The sequence below is a fragment of the Mustela nivalis genome, assembly GCF_964662115.1.
Source record: "Mustela nivalis genome assembly, chromosome: 6".
Classification (NCBI taxonomy): Eukaryota; Metazoa; Chordata; class Mammalia; order Carnivora; family Mustelidae; genus Mustela; species Mustela nivalis.
This window is the reverse complement of record NC_139025.1, coordinates 104,471,927-104,498,445: the sequence shown is the minus strand read 5'-3', so window position 1 is coordinate 104,498,445 and position 26,519 is coordinate 104,471,927. Positions and strand designations below refer to the sequence as shown.

At 33.6% G+C, this 26,519-nt stretch overlaps 1 protein-coding gene across 3 annotated transcripts in view; it reads right to left on the bottom strand.

Moving 5' to 3' along the window:
- VPS13C (vacuolar protein sorting 13 homolog C) overlaps positions 1-26,519 on the bottom strand; it is a 187,592-nt gene that overhangs the window by 96,969 nt on the left and 64,104 nt on the right. For all 3 annotated transcript variants that reach the window (XM_082737311.1, XM_082737309.1, XM_082737310.1), the window contains 17 exons: positions 25,858-26,050; positions 24,520-24,634; positions 23,529-23,665; positions 21,914-22,037; positions 19,656-19,773; positions 16,043-16,172; positions 15,139-15,217; positions 14,420-14,559; positions 10,797-10,950; positions 8,926-9,005; positions 7,374-7,433; positions 5,987-6,146; positions 5,118-5,234; positions 3,709-3,812; positions 3,333-3,500; positions 2,556-2,860; positions 669-816 (listed from right to left, as the gene is read on the bottom strand). In XM_082737311.1, coding sequence (XP_082593437.1) covers positions 669-816; positions 2,556-2,860; positions 3,333-3,500; positions 3,709-3,812; positions 5,118-5,234; positions 5,987-6,146; positions 7,374-7,433; positions 8,926-9,005; positions 10,797-10,950; positions 14,420-14,559; positions 15,139-15,217; positions 16,043-16,172; positions 19,656-19,773; positions 21,914-22,037; positions 23,529-23,665; positions 24,520-24,634; positions 25,858-26,050 — 2,332 coding nt within the window. The remainder of the gene's footprint in view (positions 1-668; positions 817-2,555; positions 2,861-3,332; positions 3,501-3,708; positions 3,813-5,117; positions 5,235-5,986; positions 6,147-7,373; positions 7,434-8,925; positions 9,006-10,796; positions 10,951-14,419; positions 14,560-15,138; positions 15,218-16,042; positions 16,173-19,655; positions 19,774-21,913; positions 22,038-23,528; positions 23,666-24,519; positions 24,635-25,857; positions 26,051-26,519) is intronic.

The following is a 26,519-nucleotide window of genomic DNA, read 5'->3' as shown; positions in this document are numbered from 1 at the left end:
CTATGGAAAACAGTATGGAGGTTCCTTAAAAAAAAAAAAAAACCGAACGACCATGTGATCCAGCAATTCCACTACTGCTTTTCTATCCAAAGAAAACATTCAAGTCTAATGATATAAGTCAGAGAAAGACAAACACAGCATGGTTTTCTTATACGTAAAAATTTAAAAAAAAAAACAAAAACCAGGCTCATAGGTACAGAAAACAGATTAGTGGTTCCCAGAGGCGAAGGGGAACTGGGGTATGAAATGGGTAAAAGGGATTAATAAGTAAAAACTTCCATTATAATTTAATGTCATGAGGATGTGATATATAGTATGGAAAATATATTCAATAATACGATATTAACTTTGTAAGATGACAGATGATAAAAGACTTAACTATGGTAACTATTTTGCAATGTATATAAATGTTGAATCACTATGTTATACACCCAAAACTAACATTGTTTATCAATTGTACATATATACATACATACATATATAAATGTTAGGTAACACTTAACTGAAGATTAAATTCTGCTAAATAATAAACATCTTTTTGGACAATATCTTATTGAAACTTTTTGTATGCCAATCAGAAAATATTTCACATATTATATTGATTTATAATAAGAAAGTCCTCAGAATCTAAAACTTGAATAATGACTTTTTTTCACTCATAAACTTACATTCATTGACTCAAGATGTCCTTTAATTTCTACAACAGGCACTTTGTGATACCAAGATGCAGCTAGATTCCGATTTACAGAAAATTCCAAGTTAATTGGTTGCAAGAGCTGAATATCAGGATGGGAGATGCCTGGCTGGATCACCGTCCTGATTAAAAATATAATTGATATATATGCATAAACATAGAAGGGAAATGCAGCCTATCATTAAAAAGACATAAAATCAAAAGTTGCTGCTCCAAACAGTGATTTGAAACAGTGCTATTTAAATATTTTCTAATCTCAATCAACAGTTCACTTTAAGGACAGGTACATAATCAGCCATTCTTCAAACAGTAGGTCACACAGGGATTAAATTTTAAAAAGAAATTCATATTGTTGAATATAGGGGGGAATCATCAAATACAGCTGTACAAGGACTGGATTTGTATTGTACTGAATATACGTATATATAGTATACATGTATACATGTATACAGAGATTTTATTTTTAAATGACAAGATGAACAACATTTTCTAAAGAGTTTGAAAAAGCTCTTCTCTAGAATTATTTTCTGGACATGCCTTATAATTTTCCTTTTTTATTTCGGATAACAAAATCTCCTTGGATGGGGTAGAAAATGATTTTAAAATGTATTGTATAGAGACTTTCATGTTCATCTGGTAGGAGCTCTACAGATACATCTTTACTTACAGAGATACTTACAAAAATATACAAGCTCAATTAAATCATGAGGAATCACTCAGACAAAAGCATACTGAGAGACATTCCATGAAATAACTAGACTGTACTCTTCAAAATTGTCATCATCACAAAAGACTAAGAAAGACTGAAGAACTATTCCAGAGGAAGTACCTGTCATTATAAAAATCCCTGTCGCTATTATGGGATACTGCCATACGTGATCCTGGACCAAGGGGAAAATTACTATAATGGACACTACTGGAACAACTGGTACAATTTGAATATTGACTGCTTATTAGATATTACTGTCAGTGTTAAATTTCCAGAATTTGAAAATTGCAACATGGATATATAAGAGGATGTATGTTCTTGTTCTGAGGAGACACATGCTAAAGCATTTAGAGCAAAGGGCTAAGATGTTTATACTCAAAAGGTTCAGCAAAAAATGTTAAACTTTCAGTTATAAAACAAATTGAATTCTGGGGATGTAATGTACAGCAAGATGACCAGCTAATAACATTGTATTGTATATTTAAAAGTTTCGAAGAGAGTAGAACTTAAAAGATCATCACAAGAAAAGGAATCATAACTGTGTGCTGATGAATGTTAACTAGTCTTATGGTGGTGATCATTTCACAATATATACAAACACTGAATCATGTTATACACATGAAACTAAGAAAATATATAAATTTCATGTCAACTGGAAAAATTAAAAAGATGTTTTAAATGATAATAATGTGCATAGTGTTAAAGCAAAAGTAAACAACTGATGAACCTAGGTGAAGGACTGTTAAGTCTGTCCATAGTAGTATTTCTGGAATTTTTCTGTAAGCTTGAAATTTTTCAAAATAAAAAGCTGATTAAAAAATAAACTATTGAGGGGCCCTTGGGTGGCCAGACCATTAATATCTGCCTTCTGCTCAGGTCATGATCCTGGGGTCCTGGGATAAAGCCCCACATCGTTGGGCATCCTGCTGAGCAAGGAGCCTGCTTCTCCCTCTTGCCAAGCTCTGCTCATGCCTTCTCTTGCTATCACTCGCTCTCTAATAAATAAATAAATAAATATTTTTTAAAAATGAATAAATAAATAAACTATCTGTGCAACAGAACCACTATCGGTATGAATTTCAATGTACACAAAATGTCATGGAAAATGCTAAATAAAATACTTAAATCCATAATTATTGCAATGGAATATACCTAGAGAGCTTGAGCTTTGTTAGCTGCACGTCCATTCTATCAATTACTGGAGGGTTTAAATAGTCTTCCCCAGACACCAGACTAAACTTATTTTGAACTCTGATTAGCCCAAGATCGACCACTACTGCATTAGTGGAAACGGAAGACTGTGGGATGACTATAACTGGTGCTTTCAGATCAATACTGATAGAAACACGAAAACTCCTCTGGGCAAGATCTTTCACACTTCTGGCAGCCTTTTCTGCAGCCTGAGCAGTGGCAGCACTTACAGCCTCTTTGGCTGTCTGGAAATTGTTCAGGAAGTTCTGTAGACACAAAGTATAAAAGGAGAAAATGACAAGCACGTCATTAATAATGGAATCTTTTTTATCTATGTGCTATTTTTTGATATATAACTTTCAATTGAGTCTTATTTATCTAGAATTAGGAAGCAATCACTGAACATTCATCTGTATTTATGAGTTACCTGATAAGGACTAAGGATATCTGGCTGAGGAAGGGAAGTGGGGATAAAAGCATTTTCAGTATTTCCTCACTTGAAAATTTGGTTTCACTATGTTAGCAAAAAATAAGTCTAGTTCCAGACAAAAATCATTAAGTGACTCAGATTTCAGCTGTTAAAAAGAGGTTGTGACCTCTACATTAAAACATAAATACCATCTACAATCAAAACAATGCACATCCTAAAACCCAAAGTTGTAGGATCTGCAATCACAACTATCAGACTTACTTGAGTATTTCTAAGTTGAAAAATCAATATATAAATAGAGATTTTACCAGAAGTGACATGAGGAATTTATTAAGATACACAATCTGAATACAGCCGACACTTAGTGATACCACTCCATCCACTTTGGACATGTCAGTATAGGACTCTCCCTCAGTAGCATCTGGATACAAATCCAAGTTAAAATGAAAAACTTCGTTTCCCATTATTGATACAGCCTGAAAAGCAGAGATTTGAATGTACTCTGTCCAAGAGAATAATGACAAAATACAGTTTCATTTAAAAGGGGCTTACATTTTTAATCATTACAGAAGCAAACACTTGTATATGAAAACATATTTCATTAATATCTCTTAAAGTATATTTAAAAATAAAATATCATATTTAATTATCAAAACATATTAGCTATCTACTTATTACACCTACTTTTTTATGGACTGTCTTAGGATCAACATCTGTGACAATAATATTTTCCAGTCTGGCAAATAGTGACTGTTTTCTTGACTGAAGAGAAAGAGAAGAATCAAGACCTAAAAAAAAAAAAAAAAAAAAAAAAAATTATATTATTACAATTTCTAAAGACATACCATAATAAGATATTAAGATGTTTCTTCTCATTGTATAATTTTATTTGGGGATTATTTTTTTTTAATTTAACTATATTTGAACTCCCAATTGATAAATAAGTTGCAATATTATATACTTTTATTGTTATAAACAGTGAAACCTATAAATTCATTTTTAAGTCAATTACCTAAATTTTCAACCTTCTGAAAAAACTACACCTAGAATAAATTGATTATCTTGGGGTTTTAGGAAATCCTTTATATCTTATATCCAGTCATTTACACAGAAGCTTTAAGTTTCATGAATCAAATTCACTATAGATACACTGCCAGCTTGGAAAGAACAACAACAAAAAAGTGATTTTTTGGTCTTTAAGTTATTCAAGAATTTCATTAAACTTAATCTCACAAAACAAACTGAGGGTTGCTGGGGGGAGGGGGGTTGGGAGAAGGGGATGGGATTATGGACATTGCGGAGGGTATGTGCTTTGGTGAGTGCTGTGAAGTGTGTAAACCTGGTGATTCACAGACCTGTACCCCTGGGGATAAAAATATATGTTTATAAAAAATTAAAAATTAAAAAAACAAAAAGAAACATACTCTTTACGTTTCTAAGATCACAATGTTTTGAAGGTTGAAAAAGAGATTACTTTTAGCAGCTTTTGCTTAAAAGAGCATAATGGACTCACAGGTTTTCTCTTCATTATAAGGTTGTTTTGGATTTCTACCAAGATAAAGCATATTCACAGACCTTAATCTGAATTCTGGATTGACATCTATCCCAGCTCATCAACAGCATCCCCACATGGACATTAATATCTCTTTTCACTTCCAAGACAACTCTCAGAAAGATTCAAAATACTAGTATGTGTGTTTCAATTTGATGGTCAGGTTCTGACCAGCATCTACACCCCAAAGGGCAAGGAAAACATGCAATTCAACTATGTCATGAAAAAAAAAAAATTATCCAGGTTGCCTGGGTGGCTCAGTGCGTTAAGTAAGCCTCTGTCTTCAGCTCAGGTCATGATCTCAGAGTCCTGGGATGGAGCTCTGCACTGGGCTCTCTGCTCAGCAGGGAGCCTGCTTGCCCCCTGCCCCTCTTTCTGCCTGCCTCTCTGCCAATTTGTGATCTCTGTCTGTCAAATAAATTAATAAAATCTTTAAAAAATTATCCAGTTTTCACAGCTCAGAGACCTCCTATACATATTCTTTAACATTTTTTTAAAAAGTTATCTTTTAAACAATTTTTAACAGTGTGAAAACTTTTACCTTGAATCTTGATTTCAGCAATATTGTTCCTCTCATCGCAAACAGTGACACAGAAAGCATTCAATTTGGCAAACAGCCTGAAGTCAATAATGTCCCTATCTTTAGAGGATACAGCCACTAAAAATAAAACAAAGCATTCTATCATGTGGGATTCTAGTAATTCAAACTCTATTAAAGATTTCTTCCTCAAATTAAGTGATCCACAGTTCTGTTTTAAGAAATCATAAAATTCTCAAGTTGTTACAGATTTCAAATATCTTTTTTGCTTTACATATTCTGTATAGTTTCATTTTTGTAATGATATATGTTACTTTAATAACTTAACAGCAAGAAAAAGACACAAAATAAATAACATAAAGACACTGAAACTCAGAGAAGCTAAATAATGCACCTTTGGTCAATTAATTTAAGTAGAAGAGTCAGGATTTAAACTGAATTCTTTCTGATCCGCAACCTGGGCCCTTGTTCAAGTAGATGCCATCCCTGCACCCCTAAGCTCATGTCTCTGGGTCTTATTTGTAAATAGTTCCTTATTTGTAAAATGGAAGAGATAACTAACCCTCTGTGGAGCCTCTTCAGGAGCCACTGATAGGAAGAAGAGCTCAATGTAAATATAGGTTTTCTTCCCTATTATCCACCTAAAGTATCCCCACCAGCACCAAAGAATAAAAACGGGTATTTTTTTTTTTGATAAACAGTACTAGTTACCTTTGCCTTACATAGCAGTTATCCACATATGATTTTGTTTGAAGAAAAGGACAGAAGTGGGGAAAATGGCACACAAAAGACTGAACTAAATGACCTCTAAGATTCGTTTCCCTCTAGAATTCTAATATGCTTGTTAACAAGAAACAAAGTGTCTTTCATACCTTTCTGTAGAGCTGAATTTTTTTGTTGCTTCTCGTCTGAAATTTGTACTTCTTTGGAATCACTTCTTTGGTCATTGGATGGGATTATGGTTGTCAAGTAATTAATAGAAGACAGAAGAGCTTGTGTTTGCAGCAACAGATTTAAAGATGAAAAAGCCACCTACAAATGTTTTAAAAAGAAAATTTTTTTTCCAGGCCAATTATACCTATAATATCCATCATGCACCTGACAGGCTTCTAGCTAGGCTTTTATTACCACTTCCACAGCTTGGAAGGAAGAGAGATGAGATCAAGATTTATAGCCCAGACTCCTTAAACTGAAATATATGCACAGTAAATCACACTTACACACACTGAGTTCCTATGAATATCAAAGTAACCTAATTACTCCATTTCCCAAGCATAATTAACATGGAGCTTATGATCTACTTGTCATGGTCATCTGATACCAATTATGTTTTTGGATCTTCACAGACTCTTTATTATGATTACATAAAACATGTAAATTAGATCATGAAACTCCAAAATCACCATGCATTAATACTAGGTCAAGAAATGACTTCAAATGTGATATTCATGATATTTAAATATAAAAGTACAATTATAAGGGAGTTCTCAATTACTAAATTGTCTTCTAAAACCACAATAATGGTCTTATCATTTAAATAGGTAGAAAATATATCTCATAGAAAAATGTTACTTTTTTTTAGAAAAATTACATTTTTAAAAACAATGACTCCAGAAAGCTAAGACACCAATAAAAAATGCTTTCAGAAATATGTGGTTTTCTAATAACAAATGAAAGAAATTTTAAAGATCTTTGCCTACATAAAAGAATTTCATTTTATGGCCACAAAGCACTAAATGTATATAAAAAACTATAAAAAGGAAGGTTCACAATATTCAATAGATTCTCCCATCTCTCAAAAGTGCAACCAAAAATTCCTATCTAGTTATTTTTTTAATGTAACCCACAACTAAAATTTTGTCTTCTCTTCCTCCATATGACTATGTTAATGTGGCTCTAAAAGTACTCAACATATCTCCTTGTATTTTGCGTACTTTCTTAGCCCTGCATTAAACAGCAGTATAGAATATGATTTGTTTAAAATCCTGTTGTTTCTTTGTAGATCAAAGTTCTGTCATCTCTAGAGTATTCCCTTTATAAGAAATAATTAGGATGTGCCACAGTAAGTTAAAACATCAGCTCTATGATACTCAATGATAAATATAGAGGATGGTAGGTATCTATGAGATTAATTCATAACTTTTATTGGGTGTTGATAATTTCATCAAATTACATAGTCATTATTCCCCACAGGATACTAGAGCCTGCCACAGTAAGTTATTTTCAGATAAGATATATTCTTTTAAAAAAATTTCTTACCTTAAGTGTTTGTTCAGTTTTTTCAAAGGTGGTTTGAAAACTAGGTCCACTCTTATCAGCCTAAAAAAAGAACAAAAGTTCTAAAGAAGTATTTATGACCAAAGTAAATAAATCACTTATATATGATCTTTATTTTTTATATTATTCAGAACTATAATTTATGTATATAATTAATTATATTGTCATTATTTTAAGTTTATAGCCAAATTATTTATTGTTACAGTACTACAAATTTATTCTCCTCTTCAAATACGGAAGACCACAGTAATATTTACTTCTGGGAAACTACAGCTAGAAACTAGAATTAAAAATTCTGTTGATGGACATCTAGGTTCTGAAGGCTAGTAGGCTTAAAGGTCATCTAGCCCATCCATCACCTAACCTTGAATCCCTTTGTAACTTTGGGAAATCTATTTTAGGTTCTCTCCAGTGAAAGAAACCTCATTTTCTTTCAAATTTAATCTTAAGAGAAATTTGATTTAATTAGATCTTCAATCTAAGTCAAAAATCTATCTCCCATCATAATTATCCATTGTTTCAAGTTCTCTCTCTTGGGAACATCCACAGTAAATTCAGTTCTACCTCTCGTGAGAAGGCTTCTGGCTAGGCCAATTTCTCGGCTGCTTTTTTTGTTTTTTTGTTTTTTAAGATTTTATATATTTATTTGAGAGAGAGAGAGTGAGCATGAGTGGGAGAGTGCAGGGTGGGGAAGGCAGAGGGTAAGGGAGAAGCAGACTCCCTGTTGAGCAGGGAGTTCAATGTGGGGCTCAATTCTGGGACCCTGAGATCATGAGGCCAGCCAAAGGCAGATGCTTAACAAACTGAGCCACCCAGGCGCCCATCTCTGACTTTTCAATGAAATAAACTTTTTATGCTCTTCTTTGTGAGAGAATCAATCACATTATATTTTAATTTTTATCTACTTGCCTATCCTCCTACAAGTCCATAATTTCCTTGAAAACAAGGAATGTTTTTCATCTCTATATCCCAAGTGCCTAACAGAACCTGACAAAGACATTCAAGAAATAGTTGTTGAAAAAAAAAAACAAAAAAACAACAAACAACAAACAAAGAAATAGTTGTTGAATGATTAAACAAATCAAACTAATCTCTAATGAAGCTAAATACCATTACTTCCTTTGGCATTTCTGATATGATACCTTTTCAGTCCCTTCACAATCCTGGCAGTTCTCTTCAGAACCCAATCAAATTTGACTTTATTCCTTTTGATGAAGGACACTCAGTCAAATATCACCTACATATACAATGACTATAAGCAGGTGAATATGCCCCAAGAGATAGGAATGCATCCTATGTCATCCCAAGCTGCCATCTTTGGGGATCGGGAGCTTGGTGACTTCTTAATGGTCCTACTTTGTGCTTAAGTGAAAGAGAAAGTGTAACACAAAAATGGAAAAAGAAACAGTGGATATCCCTGTGATTAAAACCTATGACAAACACCTAGAGCATTTACTAATCTGCTGTCATCTTTTTCCTTCCAGGAGACAGTTTAGAGTATACAATAAATATGTAAACATTTTATGTTCCTTACCTTAACATATTCTACCTTTAAGAGATCTAATCCAGGTTTATCAGATGAGCTAATCAGGTGAAGGGGTTTCTTTCTGGATCCTAGATTTAAAAAAAAGAAAAAAGTGTTTCAAATAAACTGCTCTTTTTTTAAGATTGGAATTTTCTGTATGTCTTTATCTTTTTAAAAAATGTTGTTAGTTAAGCTGTAAAAGACTATCTGCACATATTTTCATGCACTGGTGAATAAATAAAGCAATCTAAATACTGATCTTACCTTTAGCATCCAGCTTACTTAAAAACATGCATTATTTATTTTCATTTGATTTTATATCTGTGTTCAAAACTTAATCAATACCTCCCTAGATAATTTTTAAGGACCTATGTGCATTTGTATGGCAGTAGAAAGACTATAAGTTTAAGAATTAATAAAAATTAATTCTAGTTCATCTCTACCCTTACTAGGAGATACTCAACTTCAGCTTTCTCAACTATATAACAAGACAGAACTACAAAAATATGTAATACCTTATTGAGTTATAAAATTCTAGGAATATTTCATTCATATTGAAGAAATTTAAATAATTTTCCTTTGTTTAAGCTAAGAGAGAAGGCTTATTAGAAAAAAAAGTATTTTCTAAGGGAGGGAAATTGCTAAATTTCTTTTAATTTAAAAACTACAGGTATACTACTAGATGTCCTCTATATTCTTCACATAGACATACCAAGGAACTGCCTCAAAAAGCTTTGAAGAAGTAATTTATGCACCATTTTACCCATCTGTTATTATTTGCAGTTCTGTAATTCTGCTCCTGAGAAATCTCAGAATTTTTACTTCACCTTCAAGGACATAACCTTCCCTAAAGGAAAAAACAATCTAGCAAATTTTTACATTTTCCTCTCAAGAAGTAATGTAAACTTCACCCAAACATAGTACTTACGGAAACTGACTAACATATAAATGATTTTTCTTCTAAACTGAGATGTTTTAGTTTCAACTATTAAAAAATAACAGAAATAAGACTTTATATTTGACTAAAATGTTAGGAAAATATTAAGTAATTACTGTAGATTCACCCATTCCATCATTCCTCAAATACCTAATTAGCACACAAGATGTACACTGAAATAAATAAACCATAAGAGCTTCCAAAATAATGAATTTTATCTTTCATTCTAGCTTTTATAACCTGGTACTGCTTCTGATATATAAACACTATTCAACAGAATGAACAAAGACTCTAATATCATAAGATCAGAGATAAATTCTAGGCTTTGTCATTCATAAGATGCATGGTCTGGAATAAACCACTTAATCCCTCCTTATTTGACCTATCTTTGTAAAATGAGAATAGTATTCCATATATAAAGGAGATTTATATGGACTCCCTAAGACAGTAGATCATAGTACTTAAGAATACAAACCCAGGGGCACCTGGGTGGCTCAGTGGGGTAAGCCTGTGCCTTTGGCTCAGGTCCTGATCTCAGGATCCAGGGATCAAGCCCCGCATGGGCTCTCTGCTCAGCAGGAAGCCTGCTTCACCCTCTCTCTCTGCCTGCCTCTCTGCCTACTTGTGATCTCTCTCTGTCAAATAAATTTTTAAAAATTTAAAAAAAAAAGAATACAAACCCAGACTTCCAAGATTTTAATCATGGTTTGGCCACTAACCAGCAGTATGAACACGGTTATATTATATAAAACTTATGCCTTAGCTTCTTCATATGTAAATTGGAGATAATAACATTGTCATAAGGGTTAAATGAGCTATTATTTATTAAATTCTTATAACAGTGTTATTACTTATTATAAAGATTATTAGATACACAAGTGTTTCAGATAGTCAAAGTGATATTGTATTTATTAACCATTACTTCTATTTTTATGACTATTACCTTGAATTTCATGATAATCCAAGCTGATTTTCTTTAAATAAGATACCACATTTATATCAAATGTTCTCATTGTAGCCTCTGTTCCTAAATGAGTAACATTAAATACTAGAATTGTATCTTCTTCTTTCTGTTGTTTGGTAAATTCCAAAACCACCTAAAAGATCAGAACAGACAATAAAAGCTTGATGAATTTTAGAATCATGCTTAAAAACAAAATTTTTCTTCATATAGATCATCATGAACATAATAGAAGCTTTGTTCATACTTTCTTACTACCATAAAGTTATTTACTATGACTGGAAATTATCACCTTAAATTCTGTTGTTCAGAATATTACTACAGCTACTAAACATCATGATATAATTTCACATCGATTTATTTATTTGACAGACAGAGATCACAAGTAGGCAGAGAGGCAGAGAGAGAGAGAGAGAAGAGGAAGCAGGCTCCCTGTTGAGCAGAGAGCCCGATGCGGGACTCGATCCCGGGACCCCGAGATCATGACCTGAGCCGAAGGCAGCGGCTTAACCCACTGAGCCACCCATGCGCCCCATTATTGATTTACTTTTCTTAATTTAGTAGAAATGGGTATGTATGGAATCTTAGTATGTTTTTCTTAAACCTATCATGTTTAGATATTTAAACCTATCATGTTTAAACCTATCATCATGTTTAAATCATGTGTGTTGATTAAAAAAAAAAAAGCATTCCCATTAAAGTAAAAGGTAAGACAGGGTATTCACTATTATAGTACTATTTAAATTTATTCTGGATATAACAGCCAGTATATTTAGCCAATCAAAAACAAAACATTTATGTGGTAATTTTTAAAACATGGAAGTTCTTTGATACTCCATCAAGATATAGAGATCTTTGTCTACTATCTTTGAATTTAAACAGGCTTGTGACTATTTCAATCAACACACTACAGAGGAATTAAAAAAGGCCCATAAAACTTCTGCCTGAGAATGCATACTGAAGGGAAACTAGCTGCCATGTAAAAACGTCAACTACCCAGACACTGCCATGTTCAGGAGGCCATGAGCAGGCACTTCAAATAGTCCCAGCTGAGCTCCCAGCCAACAGCGAGTATCAAGGGCCAGTCTCATAAGTGAGACACTTCTGAGACCGTCTGAGGCTTCAGGTCACTGTAGCTCCAGCAAATCTGACTGCAACCACATAAAAAACTATACACAAAAACTACTAAGCTGGGAGGTGCCTGGGGGGCTCAGTCAGTTAAATATCTGCCTTTGGCTCAGGTCATGATCTCAGGGTCCTGGGATCAAGCCGCGCTCTTAAAAAAAATTGCTAAACTGGACCCTTCCACAATTCCTAATCCGTAATACTCTGAGTGCAAAATAAAACAGTTGTTTTAAGCTATCATGTTTTTGGATAGCCTGTTAGGTAGCAATAATAACCAGAACAATGTAAACACTGAAAAAAAGCAAAAATAACACTACTGGCAGTGATATATACTTAAGAAAAACTAGGAGTGTCAACTGAAAAATAGAAACAATAATATAGTGTAATAAGATATTCAGTACAGAGTTGTTATACAAAAATAAATTTTAGAGAAATCAGTGATTTAAGTGAAAGCAATGAAATAATAAAATAATATATTAAATTATGGTTAAATATTTTTGTAATCAAGGAGAATTTTCTAAACATGCACTAAGATATAAAGAAAAATTTTAATATATTTTACTACAGCAACATTTAAAACTTCAAAATGGCAAAAGAAGTCAAATTTGGAAAAACAGAACCATTTTTTCTTAGATAATTCTAATTATCATTGTTTATCATTTTATTCATTCAATATTCCATAAAATATTTATTGGACATCATCTACCATGTACAAGGCCATGCCAGACACTAGGAACATCAAAGTGATCAGGACAGACAAGGTCCTTGTCCTGATGGAGCATATATTGTAAGAAGAGTGGAAAAGAGTAAAGGTTCCTTATATTGGGTGGTCAGGCCTTTCCAATAAGATGGCACTTGAGCAAGTATCTAATAGAAGTAAAGAATCAAATCATAGAGAAAAAGGGTGTTCCAGGCAAAACAACAACAACAATAACAAAATCCAAAAAAATACCCCAGCAAGCACAAAGAATATGCTTTGGTATATATAAGGAAAAACAAAAGGGAAGTGTAAGCTCCATAAGGCAAGAACTTTGTGCTTGCTGCTGTAACTGTGGTATGTAAAACAATGCACTCCATGATGACATTTGATGAATATTTATTGGAAGGATGAAAGAAATGCGACTGGAGCAGAGTGAGCAAGGCAGAAGAGAAGTGAAGATGAATCTAAAGAAGTCACATGGGCTTAGCCACATGCCATGTAAGGCCTAGCAGGCCATGGGAAGGACTTAACCCTTTACTCTAATTAAGATGGAGACCAGTGGATGGTTGTGAAATGACATGATCTTTTTAAAAGGATTATTACTCTGAGGGCTCCTGGGTGCTTCAGTCAGTTAAGTGTCCAGCTCTTGATTTTGGCTCAAGGTCATGATCTCAGGGTAGTGAGATCAAGCCCTGCATCAGGCTTGGTTCTCTCTCCCTCTCCCTCTGCCCATCCTTCCCCCAACTCCTCACATGTTCTCTCTCTAAAAAAAAAAGGATCATTCTGGCTACTGTGGTGAGAACAGAGTACTTCATGGAAGCAGAGAAACAATTATGAGGCTATTGCACTAGTCTAGGCAAGACGGTGACTTGGACAGTGCAGTTAAAAAGAAGAGCAATCATTTGAATGTATTCTGAAGTTAGCATCAAGGAATTTTCTGATATTTTAGATGGGCATTTGAAAGAAAGAGAGAAGTCAAAGAAGGCTAAAGATAAATAATATATATTTCCTTTAAACAAATACCAATAATACTTAGAGGAATTTATATACACAATTAAAATCTGTTATTTCCAACATTACATTTTAGGACATGATCTCACACTGGAATATAAACCAGTCAATAAGAAACATCTTTTTATACCTTTGTGCTTTATTATCAAAGCAGTGCATATTTATTATTAAAAATTTAGAGTACATGGAAAGGCAAACAGACATAAATAAGAAACTATAATTCCAATGCACAGAAATAAATGCTGTCCATCATGCATTCTCAAAAAAAAAAGCTGCATGTGTAATTTCTAAATAGAATCACATGTCCTTGGTATTATAATCTCCTTTTTTTCTCCAAAATAATGATATTTTGTAACCATCTTTCCATATCAATATTTCTTTTTATTACAAGATTTTCAATGGATATAAAGACATGCTAAAAATGTAGGTTGTTTATACTTTTCTGAATTATAAACATAACAATAAGCATATTACTTAGTTTAAAAGTAGAAAAAAACATTAATTTAAACATGCCATAGAAATTTTCTATAGAAAAGAAAATCTCATTTAGGTATCTTGAGCTTTTCCAGAATACATTAGATATGAGATCACTCTCATATTGGTTTTTACAAAGTAACATTTCATTTTCTTGGAACTGTGGGTATGTTAGGAAGTAGGGAAGACAGAGTATCATATTTTAATATGTTTAGTGTTTGGATCTATCATGAGACAGTTTACAAGGATAGTCATGACAAACATATTTATTTATGAGCAAAACAAAAATATATACCTCTTTAATTTCAAACTTTAGTAAAAGATTAATAAGCTCCTCATTTGGGGTCTCTGCAACTTTTTTAAGTTCTGAACTTCTCACACTTTTACCGGTCTGTGTATCTCCATCTTCAGCATCAAAATATTCATCATCAGACTCTAAAAAACACATTCGACTTGAAAGACTGTCCACTGAAAACTGTATAAAACACTCAAATCTCTCAAAAGTAAAATTCATTTATTAGATAAAATCTTCATATTCAGAATCAGAATACAGTTACAATGCTTTTCGAAGTCCCACCAAGTGACCCAACCTGGTATGTGATAATCATATATTAAAGGCTGAACCACCCTATCATTTTTTTCTTCAATAGTTCTGTTTTTCACTTCAGTTCCCTCATTCCACACTCAATATAAATAACTGTTGGGCATGACTCCATTTCTGGATTCTCTATTCTGTCCCATTGATCTATGTGTCTGTTTTTGTGCCAGTACCATACTGTCTTGATGAATCACTAAATTCTACCCCAAAATTGATAATACACTATATGTTAACTAACTTGAACTTAAAGAAAATCTTAAAGTGACTCAAAATGACTCTGTTGGTTAGTAGAACAACTAGAACTAAGCCAGTGAATTGTTTTAACACTTCCAAAATTCCTTTATTTTCTGAAAATTTTATCTCTATATACAAATTTATATATGCTTAGTTTAATAAAAAAAATTTACTTTCCTTACCTGATTCTAGTCCATCTAGCAACAGTGAAGTACCAAGTAGGTCTTTTGTTCTATCTGAAATAATAGGAATTGAGGATACCTAGCAAAGAATACAAAATGTTTTCTTAACATACTGATTTAGCAGGATCAAATGTACATAAATAAGAAAAATATTGAAAAAGTAGTGGAGGACAGAGAGAGATGGAAAGACATACACACACAATACACAAATCTTCCAACAAAGCACATTAAGCACATTATACAATCAACTAACTAATGGCTGGCTAGTGTTTACTATTTATTAAGACTACCACCTGTATTTATAAGGGCAGACTATGTACTACTCGTAGATAAATCTACTTATCATAGTGTGTCATTCAGTTGCTGTCTCTGACAATACTAACTGTGCATCTGTATTATAGGTTCCCAGAAAATGGTATCAACATTGGTGGGATCTCTCAAATTTCATTTCAAAGTAAATGGAAATTCAACACTTATTTTATGCTGTAAAGATCAATTCCCAATTAAAGTTATCTACAAGTTTTAAGTCTAATGTGTAAGAAAATTACACACAAATTATTCTATTTTGTAACATTTTAAGGAAGATTTTTATATCTAATTTTACTTAAACACATTTCTTCCATTTGTGAAAACATCTTTTCCTTTCACTTACGTATTTTTGTTCCCTTTGTTCTCTAACGCTGACTTCCTACCACCACTCTAAACAGTACTGAAAACAGGCTTCAAACTTCATCTATTCAATGTCATATGTGCTTTTGTGTAGAATCAACATTAAACTTCACAAGTATACCAAATACATGAAACTGGCCCTAAAAAATATTTAAAAACAAATTAACTCATAAAAGGTGAAAAACATCACCATATGCAAATGTAAAGATGTAGCACCTTTATTATATCCATTTACCTGTCTCTCGGGAGACTCTGCAAAGGATTTCTGTGGCAAGGGTATACTGTTAACCAAACAGAGCACATCTTTCATCTTCTGGTCAGAAATTCTCACATGCACCAATGGAAGTCCTCCGGATACTTTCAATCTAAAAATACAATTTAACTGTAAGGTTTTAAGGTCCAGCTTCTCTCTATTATGGAGGGGCAAACAGATTAGAGACTACACTGTGGACTCAAACTCAAAGGACTCTGGACATGCTTTAATCTAACTAATGCCTCATTCAATAAACATTGTCAGAAAATGAGGTTCTATGTAAGCCAAGTTTCCAGATAATTCTTTTTAATGTATCCCTCTTTAGCAGCCAAATCTTTTAAAGTTAACTAATTTTTATGAATATTTTCAAACACAATGTCTAATTTTTAAAACCACTATACATTCTTTATTTCCTGGCAAAGATTTTACATTAGACATATCTAAGATTACATACATATCTAAGAGTATCTACTCCATCACTCTCTATCCCCTAGCCTTGTCTTATTTCCTTTTCTAGTACTTACCAGTACCTGACATGTCATATATGTATAGCTTATTTTATGTCTCCTGAATAAAATATAAGCACCCTGAGGACCTCTGTTTTATTCACTACTGAGTTATGGCTGTGCTTTCATTAGTTACTTCTAGGCACTTGCTTCTACTCTGCTTCCCTACTCAGCATAACTGCCTAGGTTTATCTTTCATAATAGCTTTGTGGCACCCGTTTGCTGCTCATGAAGTTCCTTCCAGTTATTGCTTATCTTTGACTTGCCAACTATGCTGTGAAGAGCTCAAGTTGACAGATGCCTAACCATTATATGAAGAATGATATTGTGTATAATGCACAAATCAAAAGAAGCCAGTGGCTTTTCCTGTCTCAAAATACTGAACTTCCTACATAAGTACTCTGTAAGTTGAAAGCACCATAAATATGTAAAGATGCTTCTTTGTTATTTGTGAAACATTACATAAAACTAAAAGCATCTCTGAGAGAGGGACTGGATGAACTCTCCCACCTAAAATAACTACAAAGTTGGACAAAATACACAAAAAAAATGGTTTAAAAGACAATGGACATTAGTCAACAAAAGACAGATGATAAATGGAAAACAAATGAGGGAAGACCTAGAAAGACCCCAGCTTACTGACTAAATTATTTCAAAATGTAAAGTAAAGGAGTATTTCAAGAGAGATTTACAACATTAAATGCCTATAGTAGAAAAGAAGAAAGGTCTTAAATCAGTGTTTTCAACTTCCACCTTAAAGAACTAGGAAGCAAATGAAACCCAAAGGAAGCCAAAGTGGAAAAAGCAATAATAAACATGAGTGGAAATCAATGAAATAAAAAACAGAAGGGCAATAGAGAAAATAATTGAAGCCAAAAGCTGGATTTTTTTCAGAAGATGGTCAACAAACCTGATAAACTGATCAGGAAAAAAAAGAGAAAAGAAATAAACTACTAACATCAGCAGGGTGAGAAATATAGCATCACTACAAATTCTCTATGTATTCAAAAGGCAATACAATAATACATGAACAATCCTATGACAAGAAGCAAAGATGGACAAATTCCTTCCTTAAAAGACAAACTACCAAAGATCACTCCAAAAAATCTAAATAGCCCCCTAACTATGGAATACACTAAATCTGCAGTTAAAAACTCTCCCCCAGAGGGAGTGGAGAAGTGAGTTAGGGGGAATTGGAGGGGGAGACATGCCAGGAGAGACTGTGGACTCTGAAAAACAAACTGAGGGTTTTGGAGGGGAGGGGAGTAGGGAGTTGTGTCAGCCTGGTGGTGGGTATTATGGAGGGCACGTATTGCATGGAGCACTGGGTGTGGTGCATAAACAATGAATGCTGGAACACTGGAAAGAAAATAAAATGGGGGGAAAAAAACCTCTCCCCCAAAAAACAAACTCAAGGCCAGACAGCTTCACTAATGAATTCCACCAAACATATAAAGAAGAAATAAATCTACACAACTTCCTCCAAAAAACTCACTCGATGAGGCCAACATTACCCTGATACTCTGAAACAAAGACAATGAAAGCACAAGTACTCTCATAAATAGAGATGTTGACCCTTGTACAACTTGGGTTTGAACTCTATGGGTCTACTTATATGTGGATTTTTTTCAATAAATATGATGCAGTACTGTAATTGTATTTTCTCTCCTTTATGATTTTAATAATATTTTCTTTTCTCTAGATTTATTATAAAAAGAATCTACAACATATACACAGAATATGTGTTAATCAACTGTTCATATTATCAGTATGGCTTCCAGTTAAAGGTAGGCTTTTAGTAGTTGAGTTTGTTTTTGTTTTTTTTTTAAGGTATTTCTTTTTTTTCTTTTTTTTTTTAAGATTTTATTTATTTATTTGACAGAGAGAGATCACAAGTAGGCAGATAGGCAGACAGAGAGAGAGAGAAGAGGAAGCAGGCTCCCTGCTGAGCAGAGAGCCTGATGTGGGACTTGATCCCAGGACCCTGAGATCATGACCTGAGCCGAAGGCAGTGGCTTAACCCACTGAGCCACCCAGGCGCCCTAGTAGTTCAGTTTTAAGGAAATCAAAAGTTACACATGGATTTTCAAGTGAGCGAGTGTGGGACTGGGATGGGGGTAATTTTAAAGAGGAAAACTGTTCAAGGGCCAACTATGTAAAAGGACACAAGGACTTCCTGGGATGATGGATGTGTTCATTATCTTGACTGCAGTGATGGTTTCATAGATATATATATATATACATATGTATGTATGTATGTAAAAACTTATCAAATTGTATTAGTTAAAAAGATAACTTAACTGAACGTCAATAATATTTCAATAAGGCTGTTTTTAAGAAGGCAGCATAAATATTTCATAATTATCTCCTTAAATTCAAAATTTAGTTTCTACTTTTTATTCCCTTGAATTATTCTCAAGATTTTATATGGTTTCATTATCAAAAGAGCCTCTAATTTTTTTCTAGTTTCAAATTTTTATTTAAATTCCAGTTAGTTAACATACAGTGTAATGTTAGTTGCAGGAATAGAGTTTAGTGATTCATTGTTTACATACAACACCCAGTGCTCATCACAAGTGCCCTCCTTAATATCCACCATCGGTTTAATACATCTCCCCCATCTACCTCCACTCCAGTATCCCTCAATTCTCTATAGTTAAGAGTCTGTTTTCTGGTTTGCCTTTCTTTTTCTTTCCCTTATGTTCATCTGCTGTTTCTTATATTCATACAGTATTTGAAGTCATATAGTATTTGTCTTTCTCTGATTTATTTTGCTTAGCGTAATACTCTCTAGCTCCATCCACATCGCTAATTTTTGTAGATTTTATGTTATTGATATTGAATCATGGATTTGATCCATTCAAAAACATGGATAACCAACTTTTTGCATAATGTAAAAGTCAAGATACTTTTGAATAAGAGAGGTGATACATCATAATTCAAATAAACATTTTCTTAAAAATGTGTTTCTGCTATACGATAATCATTTTTTTCTGTCCTTCACAAATCTAGTTTTTTAAAATCCGGTAAATGATACAGAAATAAGTCACCTTGCTAATTTTATAATATAAAAGAAACTCATACATTACCTGGCCATTCTAATGTCTTTTTCTACCATTGCCTTGGCCAACTCAACATGAATATCCATGGGTTGCAAAATATGCATAGTTGATGGATGTTGAAATCGACACTCTTTCCAGTTTTCCTCTTTAAAAAAAAAAATTAAAATTAAGCTAATTTTTTAGATGTTCTGAAAAATTACTCTAACTTAATACAGCAAACATATTAGATAAATACCAATTTCTACTTCTTTCAGCATATAAGTTAAATGGCCTATATTTTGAAAAGTGAGATTGATGTTAATAATGTAACTGCCTATTTTAAAATGTTTGGTAGTCAGCAGTAACAGTTCACACTTGATCTTAGCCAAAAGACAGAGAAGCAATAGCATAACAGTTCTTAATAAGTGGGCATTTTCCCCACTTAATTACTAAATAATTCTTATTGAATTGACCATTACAGCTGTATGAATACTAAAATAATTTGCTATAATAAATTATATAATCCACATCAAAGAAAAAAATTAAAATTCACTCATTCTCTAAAAATGAGGGTTATTAATAACATATTTACTCTAACTCCATTTGACATTCTTTATCTTAATCCTAGGTCTATCATGTCTAGGCTATCAATCTGGCTTATGTATGTATCTAAAGGCTATGAAGTGATTCACAATATTAATATAGTATAATCTACTATGGGGAATAAAAACAAAGGAAAAAATCAGTGGGAAAGAAACAGTTTTATATACAAATATGTTTATAAGCATATGAGATGGGGGAACAGAACAATCAAAATGGCTGACAAAAGATTGAAATAAACAATGATACAAAAATAAAAAATAAACTAAATAAAATAAACAAGACTGATAGGAGTCAAAGACTATAATATAAAAATAATTGTAAATATTTATTTGGAAAATATTTATATAACATCTTGCATTTTAAAGCAAATAGAAAAACAAAACAAAAAACAGGAATTTATTGCCCTGATTCTGGAATTAGTGATTAAGGTAGGTGGTTGGAGTAAAAAAAGGAAAAAAAAAATAGAAAATGACAGAGGGGGAAAAAAGAGGTTTCTGGGGTTCCTCAGGCAAATTACACTAATATAGTACATACTTCTAAAATACAAATGAGTTTTATCAAATAAGATTTTATGATAAAAAAGTATAATAATCACTTTTCTCTAACAGAATCCTACACAGATCTTAACTGATAGCAGTCACTGAACATCTTTTATCACTTATAACTCAAACAATAATTATTAAACACATACAAAAGAAAAGGCAGTTTTAATGGTCTGTGTAATAGTTCTTCCCTTCAAGGAATTAATAGGCTCATAATATATAAAAACTAAGTAAAGCATTATGTGTTTACATTTTAATATATCTCTTCAATTCTATTAGAGTATACACTCTGTACACAGAGTTACATTCCTTCTTCCAATGACCTACCATAAAGTGATATATTCAAGGATACTTAGCAAATAATTATTGCATTTAGAAACTAAACAAGTATGGAGAGCAGTGTTCTTTACTTAAGCAACAGAAAACACCAAAGCTTTTTGAAAATAATTAACTACCTTTAGGGTGTTAAAACTATACCCATCCTTTTCAGATATCTACAAAAGTAGGTTGTAATACTACTGAAATAATGACTATGCAAATATAGTCAAAATATTTGCAAATAAAGCAGCAAGGAAAGACAACACTGAGACATCCCAAAAGCACTAAGACAGAAAAACTTGAGCCAATGGCAACTTCTATTTTTGCGTTCTGGTTAGTTTCCTAGTCATATCACAACAAAATAAGCAATGACTGGACCTAGATTCAAACAGTGCTAAGTACCTGCAGATGAATAGTATATTTTTAAATATTTATATATATATATATATATATATTTTTAAAGATTTTATTTATTTATTTGACAGACAGAGATCACAAGTAGGCAGAGAAGCAGGCCGAGAGAGAGAAAGAAGTAGGCTCCCTGCTGAGCAGAGAGCCCGATGCGGGACTTGATCCCAGGACCCTGAGATCATTACCTGAGCCGAAGGCAAAGGCTTATTAACCCACTGAGCCACCCAGCCTCCCTGAATAGGTATATTTTTATCTCTATTTCTACCTGTGGCAGTGATTTGCACTGATGGGCTCCAATTTCGTTTTCTTAAGTGACCAACAGGATATGTGTTCAAAATATTGTCAGGGTTGATATACATGCAGACATATGCATATACTTACCTAAGCTACTCAACATAATTTCAAGATCCTAAAAATTGAGCAACTGCTTACCTGATCTTGCAAAGAGTAACTGCACACTTTTTATTTCAACATCAAACTTGTCATATGCTTTATCCATTATTTCTTCCAGAGATGAATTATTAGTCTTCTGCAAACCTTGATCTTTACTGTTAAGCTGAAATGAACAGAAACCTCATTTTTTAAAAAAGATTTTATTTATTTATTTGATAGAGACACAGTGAGAGAGGGAACACAGGCAGGGGAAGAGGGATAGGTAGAAGCAGGCTTCCTGCTTAGGAGGGAGTCAACGTAAGGCTCTATCCCAGGACCCTGGGATCATGACCTGAGCTGAAGGCAGATGCTTAACGACTGAGCCACCCAGGTGCCCCAAAACTTCAATTTTCTTAACAGAAAAATATACTGATATTTTTGTTGTGTTTTCTTAAAACCTAACTAAAAAGAAAACACTGTCCTTAATCAGTTCACATTCTGTTTAATTTTCTGACAATTTTTGCAAGCCTTTTATTAGGAATATAATATTTCAATATACATCTTTTATATGTTTGGGTACTAGGTGCTTAGCATATTTGCATTAATTAAAGGTTCAGTTACACAGTTGTCTACCTCAAATAACCTGTCTAGACATACAACTCTTCCTGGCTCTCAGCAGTTAATGCCGCTCATGGCTCGGCACCCCTAACCTCTTCACCTGACCTCTTCACCATGTAATCACAGGTTTTGTTGCTTCTTCTCATTACATCACCTGAATAAATGAGCCTTAGAACTCAGCTTCAATCTCTCTTCCTTTTTCCTCTTCTCAAACGAAGCAAGGATCCATTTGAAACTGTATGTTTTGAAACCTTCACTTTTTCTCAGATGCCTGGATTTCTAATGTGTTCAACACAGAAAACCTGAGAGTTCTCTTACTCGACTTAATTGCTGACAGTGGGATTACAAACATATATTAATATGTGTATCATTTCCTATTGTCAAAATATGTAATAATTAACACTGTGTAATTAAACTCTGGAAATCTATGAGTATTTGAAAACTAGGAGTACTTATGCTGAGTGAAATAAGTCAAGCAGAGTCGATTATCATATGGTTTCACTTACTTGTGGAGCATAAGGAATAACATGGAAGATACTGGGAGATGGAGAGGAGAAGTGAGTTAGGGCGAAATTGGAGGGGGAGACAAACCATGAGAGACTGTGGACTCTGAGAAACAAACTGAGTGTTTTGGAGGGGGGGGGTGAGGAGTTGGGTGAGCCTGGTGGTGGGTATTAAGGAGGGCACATATTGCATGGAGCACTGGGTGTGGTGCATAAACAATGAATTTTGGAACACTGAAAGAAAATTAAATTAGAAAAAAAGAAAGAAAGAAAACTAGGAGTACATCTCTCCAACTAGAAAAACAGAGCAATAATCCAGTCCTCAATATCAAATCATCTATCACTAAAGAAAATTTTAGGGGTTTTTCCTGTTTTTTTTTAATAGCCATAAAATATAGAAAAAATACTCAATCTAAGCTAGGCTTGACAAAATACTAAGAGGAAATAAGTCTAAGTTTAATTAAAGTAAACTCTGAGGGAAAAACAGGAAACTTTCATATAGCTAGCTTCCAAACTGAGCAAAAATGGGCAGGAAGAAATGGATATACACTTACCCGAAATGTACCAAAATCTAAAATGAGAAGATCTGACTTTTCATGGTGGAAACCTGTCTGTGGAAGTATTAGATAAGAAGGCTTCAGATTTATCCTTAAATCAAGGACTTTCCGAGTTTCAATAATGTGTGTAAGTCCTAAAAGAAATAGAAAAAGATTAGACAGTCAAGTTGAAATATTTAAGTATATTATTAACAATGAGAATACAAGTATCACTTGAAAAGTATTACGGAGGAGCAGTTCTCACAAACTAGAGTCTCAAAATTAAGCATCTAAGGTGAAACTGCGTATGGTCAATGGGGGACAGTCATATCATTACACTGTACAGTAAACCCAACATAGCTAGTATTTTATCCAGAGAGAGAAAAATTCATCATTTTTTAGTTAAGCAACCACAAAAAGCACTTGGCTTGAGTTTAGAGACCATGCTGTATAAAAGTATGAATCTTTAGAACCGGATTTACACACAGTATACAGTATTAGGAACCATTCCTTAAGAGCTGAGGTGGAGGTACGTTTCCTTCTCAAGCTCACTCTGAGGCATAGGTTCTTTTTTTTTTTTTTAAAAAAAGATTTTATTTATTTATTTGACAGAGAGAGATTACAAGTAGACAGAGAGGCAGGCAGAGAGAGAGAGAGAGAGAGAGAGAGGGAGGCAGGCTCCCTGCTGAGCAGAGAGCCCGATGCAGGACTCGATCCCACGACCCTGAGATCATGACCTGAGCTGAAGGCAGCGGCTTAACCCACTGAGCCACCCAGGCGTCCCTGAGGCATAGGTTCTTAATTGTAAACAGAATCATCTTTGTGCCCATATTATTCTCTTCCTCATTCAGTCAAGCAGGTATATTTGACTTGGGTAATTCATGAAGCAGCTTCATGGAATTTTTAAAAAAAAAAGAAAAGAGCAACCTATACTATTTTAAATACAATGTTTTCATTAGAATAGATAAAATTATGAGTTTCTTTATACTTATGCAGATAAACTCTTTACCTGTAGCTGTTCTCTCTTTAATTTCTTCCAGCTTCATTAATGTAGCTGATGTTATTTGCTCAAGATCTAATCCTTTATTTGACTGAAAGAATTCAACCACTGCATTGATGGTTTTCTGTAAAATAATTTAAAATATAAGCAAGCTATACACAGTACTTTCCATATTACAAATTTTAAAAGGTTTCGGTTTAATTCTAAACAACTGTGGCTCCAAACTTATGAGAGACCTCCAAAAATACTTTGCCCTATTGCATCTCCCTGGTGGAAACAGCAACAAAAACCTAAAAAAAAAAAAAAAAAAAAAAAAAGGAATAGCCCAGGTAAGCTTACTAGAGAGGCAACAAATGTGTGCATGTCATTAATGTGACTTTGTATGTTCTAAGGTGTCATGTTGATATAGCAATAGACCTTACTACTAAACTATACACTTAAAAATTGCCAAGATGGTAAATTTTATGTATTTTACTACAATTTAAATCATTAAAAAATCAGAGAATATAATGAGCCTAGAATCTTTATATAATGCCTCACACTGACTGTGACTACACTTAAACTATAAACTGGAAAGTAAAAAAAAAAAAGTCACAGTTCTCAACAACAGAGTAGGGCAAACTAACAAGGGATGCAATGATTAGTGAATCTGATGGCTAGCCTGAGATGAGTTAAGAGCATGTGAATAAAAGATGGAACCACAGATACAGAATTTGAGCTAACATTTTCAATAACATCTAAATGCCAATCCTTTTCTTTCCATATGAACAATATGTTCTTTTAATTACTCCTAAAGCAATTTGAATTGGTCCAGATATTTAGGGAAAAGGAAAAATACACAAAACTGAACTGGAACAAGACTATTTGGGAGTAGTTGGTACAATAAACGGACTTTTTAAAAAAGATTTTATTTATTTATTTGATGGGCGAGAGAGAGTACGTGTGTGCAAGGAGGCAGGGGAGGGGCGAAGGGAGAGGGAGAGGCAGGATCTCCTCTGAGCAGGGAGCATGAGGCTGGGCTCAATCCCAGGACCCTGGGATCATGACCTGAGCTGAAAGCAGCCACCAACCAATGCTCCAACACAGACTTTTTGAATAGTATATTAGATTTTTTTTTTTTTACTTTAACATAAGCATAGGTAAATAGAGCAGGAAAAAAAAATGGCAGCATATGAAAAAGCAAAATTAACTGTTAAACATGTACTGCTTTTAAAACAAGAAAAAAAGTATTACTAAATTTAGTTGCTAAGTAAAGAAATGTTAAGTGTTAAAGAGGAAAAATAAGAAAACCATACACCAGAAGTATAAGATGGGTTTAATAAAGATTGACTTTCTCCTTGCACTTACAGCATCGTAGATGACCTCCACAGGCTGAGACTGAACAATCAGAGTCTGGTCAGCAGTGCTGTTCTCTGGATTGGTTTCAAACTCGATTTTAAGCAAGGACGAGGTAGTATCGCCAATGGAAGCCACAAGTGATGGTACAACGCCCTGCTGTTTCAGGCCTGTTATATACCAATGTTCTAATTTTGCTTCTACCCTACAGTTCAGTGAGTAAATAAATAAGTAACATAATTAAGATGCTGTGTAATGTAATGGGTTAAAATATAAGTTTTCCTTTTAAAAAAACTCCCTTGAGAGCCAGTACTATACCCATTACCTGAGGTAAAGTCCAAACTCTTTGGCCTGACATTCAATTACCCATACAACCTGGGATTTTGTTTTGGTTTTTGGCTCTTAACTCTTCAACCACATGAGAAGTACACTTTGGCCAACACCCAAACACTATAGGATTTCCGATCACTGTCACATGAATGTACACTAACTTCACTCAGGAACTCATCTCTCTATTTCATGTCACCTGAAAACACCCTCATCCCTGCTTCTACTCCTTTCTACTTGCCTACCCCAAGTCCCAATTCTTCTAGCCCATTCTCCTCTGCGACTGAGCCTAAGGGGCAATCAACATTTCACCTTACAGCATCTTCTCACTTCTGAGCTTTCTCATA